Here is a 6,404-nt window from a genome sequence, read left to right as displayed (position 1 = left end):
TTACTTAACCAGTCTGGAGAATATGAATCTTTATAGGTATGCACAGACAACGAGTGAGAGAGTTAGATCTGCCTGTCCATTCTGTAGGGGGAATTGCAATTGCAAAAATTGTTTGCAGGAACCTTTTGTTATGATGGTAAGGGAGTTTGAGATTACTGATTTCATGTGATTCTGTTGAGTTGATCTCCTTCATTTGATTTTTTTTTTCTGAATCTCAGCCACGGAATGGAAAAGACACATATGTCAAGTTCAAGCAATTGCAGTACCTGTTAGTTAAAGTTCTTCCAGTTCTTATGGATATATATACAGAGCAGAATCATGAACTAGACATTGAAACATAAATTAGAGGTATGGTCACTTGGTCTTTACCTCTGCTATTCTTTGTTTCAATTTACATTCACGAGCCTGGTTTATTTCTAGGAGCTTGTGTGACCAAATCTGATATTACTATATGCCAACTCGATCCAAGTGAGCGCATATCCTGGTAAATTTTCAAAGCTCTAGTAGCATTTGAGTTTTCATAGGTTGGAGAGAATTTTTTTTTTGTAGAGAAGGGTAATGTTCGACAGTGATAATCATCTAACGGCTTAATCAATGGAACTATCAAATAAATCGTTTGGGGGAATATCTAAGGTGGTTCTAGTAGGTTACTGATGAGATTATGATCTAATTCTTTGAATTGTAACTATCTAAATCTCTTCATCCCTGTACGACAGTAATCTCTGCCGAACATCCATTGCTAATTTTTACAGAAGCTGTTCACACCATCGTGATACATGGGAGATATGCCTTACTTGCTGCAAGGACCTTAGGAAGCTTTCCCGAGCAAGTAAAATTTCATGCCCTACAAAAGAGCGTGGTGGTTGTGGTTCTTGTTTAACACTGAAATTGAGACGCTTATGCAAAAATCATTGGGTTAAACAATTGATAACGGATACAGAAGAAGTCACTTTGCAGTTTAGCGCTCCATATCTGGATATTGGTCATGAATGTTCATTATGCACTACCAACTCTGGATCCATTCGAAGGCAGGCAACAATTAGAAAGAATGTTCATGATAATTTCTTGTACTCCCCAAATGTTGTTGATCTAGATGAAGAAGATAATACTCATTTTCAGTCACATTGGATGAGGGCGGAACCCGTTATAGTTAGAAATGTTTTCCAGAAGACGTGGTTATGTGGAGGGCTTGTAGGAAACTTATTCCAAAATCTAATCGGAAACAAGAGACTTTGAGCAAGAACGAAACAAAAAGAGTCAGAATATCTAAGGAGATCCAGTGACAAATCTATACTGTGATATTTCTGATGTGGTAAGTGCACCTGCACCTATTCTATCTCAATTCTTCATAGACATATATCCATGGTTTTGTACTTTATGAGGTGATTCTAAACTGATTAAAGAGTTATAAAACTGATACTGAGCTGTCCCTCCTTCCCTTCTGTTTTGGTGATTAATTGTTATATGAATTGGAGTTAGGTCAATTTGCTGACACACACGGCTAAAATGGATAAACCTCCCGAGCAATACCAAAAGATAAAAGTGGAACGTACAAACTATGCAGAAGCCAAGTTGAGCAAACATGTGAAATCGATAGACGAGCAGAAACTGGGTAGCCCAAAGGAAACTGAGGATAGTGGCAATGAGAACTCAACGTGTGTGCATGGGGCGGCTGTTTGGGAAATCTTTCAAAGAGAGGACGTTCCAAAACTTGTTCAGTTTTTGAATAGTCACAATCGTCACTCGGAGAACCAACTTGTAAAATTTGTATGTATCAATAGACGCATCTCCTGTAAGGAATTCATATTGAATTAATTTGTGTTTTTTTTTATCATGTTGATCACCCAATTCATGACCAGACTTTTTTCTTGAGTAAAAGTCAGAAAAAACAGCTGAAGGAGAAATTTGGTAAGATTCTGTTATGTATTAAACTTGAATTTGGTAAGATTCTGTTACGTACTAAACTTGTTCAACTTGTGAAATCGGTGTATCTTCTTTGCTTGTGGCTAAAGGTTGATTTTGTGTGTTTTTTTTTTGTCAGATGCACATATAGAACCATGGACCTTTGAGCAACACCTCGGCGAGGCTGTTTTTATCCCTGCAGTTTGTCCTCACCAAGTCGGGAATAGACAGGTACGCAATCAATAAACTCAGTATCTCTCCTTTCATTCCACTGAATCAGTCCTCTTTGCTCATTCACTGCTTCTTCTTTCCGTAATGCAAAATTTAACATTTAGTCATTTGAAATGATATTGATTCTAAACTTCAAACCGGGTTTACAGTCTTGTATAAAGGTGGTATTAGATTTTATTTCTCCTGAAAACGCAGAGGAATACGTTAGGCTAACACAAGAGTTCCGGAGATTACCGAGAGACCACAGAGCCAGCGAAGATAAACTAGAGGTACACTATGGTTTCATTATATCTGAATATTTTGAATCATGTCGAAAAATTCGCTTGTTATTGCTAAAAAGAGTAGTTAGAATAATGTCTTTTTGATCACTGCATTGTAGCTTAAGAAATTAGTGCTGCATGCAGCGAGCTCAGCCACTAAAGAGGCAAAAAATCTAATGGAGAAGTCCACACCTTTCGATATATCAGACTGAACCACTGTTTGGAGCAAACGCTCCATGGCGATCGTTAAGGCGACACTACTTTTCAGGTTGAGAATCTTCCTCTCTATGATCTCGTTAATTTGAGTACTCGTCTTGTTTGAAGCACAATTTCAAAATTGCTATCACTATCACTTTCACAAACCCATTAAATCAGCACTGGAATTCTCACTTGTGTTTACTCAAAACTCTAATTTGTAGCATTCATTTCCTTTGCCTTGTATGTTTTATTTTAGCAAGTTGTTTCCTTATCATACCAAATTTCAACGGTTTCATTCTCAACCCCTTGGAATCGTAAACCATAAAACCCCTCTTTCCCTCTCTCAATTTTTACAATTATATATTTTACATTTATAGCATCAATACACAACGTTGAAACACAAATTTCCAAGGAGTTCTAGTTCTAAATTAATCAATTTACATGGATGTGAATGTTTACGATTTACATATATAGCATCAATACACAACGTTGAAACACCAAACGTCACCACTCACCACGTTTTGCACTCTTTATACAGTACATTTCATACGTTCCTATTTTTTCAGTGTCTTACTCTGATCTTTTCTTCTGGTTAACAAAACTTAATGCCTAATGAAGAGCAAAGCAAAGCTGATGAAGAAATGAAGAGATTAGCAGAACAACAACATATAGGCTTTTGCTTATTGTCTGTAAAATCATTCACTTTGAAGGGTAAGTAATGTTCGAGTTTCAAGCCACCCTTTACATAGTACATTTCATAAGTTTGTATTTTTTCTGTCTCTTCCTCTGATATTCACCTATTGTTAGCAAAACTCGATGGTTATTCAGTAGGAAAAGAAATCTGATAAAGAAATGAAGAGATCGACAGAACTGCAACAGGTTGGCTTTTGCTTATTGTCTTTAAAATCATTCACTTTGAATGGTAACTAATGTTATGTTTCAAGCCACTCTTTACATAGTACATTTCATAAATTCCTATTTTTTATGTCTCTTCCTTTGATCTTCTCTTATGGTTAGCAAAAAAAATGGATATTCAAGCACAAAAAAAACTGATGAAGAAATGAAGAAATTGGTAGAACGACAATAGGTAGGATTTTGCTTATTGTCTGTAAAATCATTTACTTGAAGGGTAACTATTGTTCAAGTTTAGGTGTTATATCACAGAGGGTAAAAGCGAAGTTTCATATGAAAAGCCTTCAGCTGATGAACACACTCTATGTTGTGCAAGCATTGGAAATGGAAAAAGAGATCATGAGTGAAAAGCGCATAAGACACATTCCTGGTATGGAGGAAGAAACAGAAATACGGCTACACTTACAAAGCCCATCAAGATGCAAGCAAGAATTTGTTCAAAGTAAGCAATTCTAAACCTCATGAACATTTTTGCTGTTGATCTAGTGAGATATCTTCTTCTCAGTTTAGTTTTGTTCTGTTAACACATGTGTCAAATGTAATAGCCTTCAATTTTCTTGCATAGGAAATAACGAGTGCGCCAGTTCCCCCAGGCAAAGCTTATAATGTGGAAGGGACCCATGACGTGGGAGAAGAGTGAAGACAAGCGAAATTCGGAATGTTGAAAAGTTTTTTAGAACATATATCAATATATTCAGAATTGTGTATCGCTTTTGCTCTTTGCTCCTGGCCTGGACCAACAAACCGACATATAAATATGCTCCAATTATGTATCGCTTTTGCTCTTTGCTCAAACCCGCAAGACCACTAGATTCGTTAAGGTAACATATGAGAGATTTGAACTTTTTGCGGGTTTGAGCAAAGAGCAAAAGCGATACATGTATCTTTGGAGCATATTTATAAGAAGGCAAAGGTACATATTTACCTTCTATCTTACGTATATTACCTCATCATGCCATGCACCTCTCATGACATATCCACCAGTATTGTTGCAAGTTGCCATATTGTTGGATTGGTTTTAGCTTTGTTAAATGTGCTTCTTTGGACCAGGATAATCGCAGACGGACATGTTCCCTGGGCATGTAAAGAGTTAACAAAAATTTACAAGGAAGAGATGAAAAGTTCTTCGTCTTTCGATTGGTAGTAGTCTTCCATATACATCAAAACTTATATTTACTCTACTCATCATCTGATCCTAAAATGTGGTGGAGGATCATCATAATTTGTTCAACTTTTTTCTGATGTCAGATCTTGATGTCCATGATGATGAGCTTGTGGAGGATGCTATGTTATTGAAGTCATTGACCACTCCTAAGTTTATTAAACTTTCTACATCAGTTTTTTTGTTTGCTGCTTAACATCCAATGTTTGTTTAATTCATCTCCTATATAATTTCTCACTTAAACACTAAATGTTTGGTAGTTGGCACACTTAACACTTACTATAGAGTTAATGTTTATACTCGGTTGGTACTTGTCACATCCAAAAAAACACTTAAACGATACCTCTACTTTATATATTATAGTCTTCATTTGAAGCTTAACACATAACATTCTTCTACTTACACACCTACCCAGACCATTAACCCTTCGGTACCCTTGAGCTGTGTACAAAAGCTTGGAGTACCAATGGGAGGCACTTGAGAATTGGAGCCATATATCTCTGGAACTTTTGTGGAACTTCATTATGCTCTATGAAAGGATCTAATATCTCGATTGTGCGACTCACCAAATTTATAACAAGACCAACCCAGTGAGAATTTCCCCATTTCATATGGACGTAGAGTACATCAACACTCCTAATGAATTTTGTTTTGGTTCCATCTGCAAATTTTCCCCATGTAGTCGGTAATCCATTGATGTATGGCTTCAAACTTGTACTCCAACGATATTTCCCTTTCTCTGCATCTGGCTTTTTATTCCAATGGTCATAATTGTTTTTCAGAAGATTAATAAACCATGGGTTTAGAAATGCAGCCCTTCTCTCTAATATGATTTTACCATGTTTCCTCCACAATAGTGCCATAAGGACCTGCATATGCTGCATTGGGCGTATAGCATTTACATAAAATTCTATATCACGTCATTTTATTCAAAAAATATGCATAGGTGGCAAACATACCGTAGTCATTTAGTTTTTAACTGTCTCTTCGTCTCTCTAAATTCATTGTATCATTTCCTTCTCTTCATCTTCTACTTCAATCATTGCACCTATAATGATAATCATCAGTTCTTACTACATCTTCAAGATCTACATCTTTTCTCCAAGTTTTGTAGGCAATCACCAAATCGGTTTCTCTCTTTAATTTATGCTTTTTTTTTTTACTTCACGTATTGTTTTTACCAAATTTTGTTACGGTTGTTTTCAGTTTTAGACTCGAGCCATGGCCGGAGAGAGTTCCAGTAAACGTCCAGAACACATATCAGAGTGGGAAGACGAAGCAATAGAGGCCATCAACATGGTCGGTGAGAGTTCTAGTAAACGTCCAAAACGAAATTCAGATTTCAAGTGGGAAGACAAAGCACTAGAGGCCATTAAACACGCGTTTACTAAGACGTGAGTCGTGGTTGAGGAAGAGACAACGGATCACTTCAAGGCAATTCTTCATATGATGTATGATCATACGGTACTAACATAGAATCGACATGGTAACTTATGAAGTATTAATAGACATAGATTTAACATACATGATAAAATATGTACATGTATTTCATATAAAATAGAATTTTAGAATGGACACATAGTTAACATATAGAATGTTTATAATGGAACTTATACAGGAATATATCATATGCGTTTCTATTCTATATGATGGTGTGACACGGGATGGGAGATTGTGCTGAGAAAGTGGCTGCCCTGCCGATTTTCTCTTTTCTACCTTATGCTTAGTTCAAGAAGTCA

The 6,404-nt window shown here is 36.4% G+C and overlaps 2 protein-coding genes and 1 long non-coding RNA gene across 5 annotated transcripts; all 3 read left to right on the top strand.

Annotated features, from left to right (window-relative positions):
• On the top strand, positions 351–1,260 carry LOC104783728 (lysine-specific demethylase JMJ25-like). The gene is made up of 2 exons (XM_010508847.2): positions 351–484; positions 717–1,260. The coding sequence occupies exons 1-2, from the start codon at positions 351–353 to the stop codon at positions 1,234–1,236; spliced, it is 654 nt and encodes a 217-aa protein (XP_010507149.1). The 3' UTR covers positions 1,237–1,260.
• Positions 1,088–2,868, top strand: LOC104780212 (lysine-specific demethylase JMJ25-like). 2 transcript variants are annotated; one of them, XM_019244596.1, is made up of 6 exons: positions 1,088–1,312; positions 1,480–1,767; positions 1,860–1,908; positions 2,042–2,133; positions 2,283–2,402; positions 2,513–2,868. In XM_019244596.1, exons 2-6 carry the CDS (start codon positions 1,507–1,509, stop codon positions 2,603–2,605), a joined length of 615 nt encoding a protein of 204 aa, XP_019100141.1. In that variant the 5' UTR covers positions 1,088–1,312; positions 1,480–1,506; the 3' UTR covers positions 2,606–2,868. The 2 variants fall into 2 exon arrangements, with proteins under 2 accessions (XP_019100141.1, XP_019100142.1); XM_019244597.1 differs by having other exon boundaries at positions 2,538–2,611.
• Positions 3,211–4,967, top strand: LOC109132666. Of its 2 annotated transcripts, none has more exons than XR_002037679.1 (5): positions 3,211–3,302; positions 3,420–3,470; positions 3,609–3,945; positions 4,069–4,416; positions 4,554–4,967. It is a non-coding gene; the product is annotated as an uncharacterized LOC109132666 (long non-coding RNA). The 2 variants fall into 2 exon arrangements; XR_002037680.1 differs by having other exon boundaries at positions 3,420–3,678; positions 3,756–3,945.

Source organism: Camelina sativa, chromosome 4 (genome assembly GCF_000633955.1).
Source record: "Camelina sativa cultivar DH55 chromosome 4, Cs, whole genome shotgun sequence".
Lineage (NCBI taxonomy): Eukaryota > Viridiplantae > Streptophyta > Magnoliopsida > Brassicales > Brassicaceae > Camelina > Camelina sativa.
This window is presented reverse-complemented; position numbering and strand designations above follow the sequence as displayed.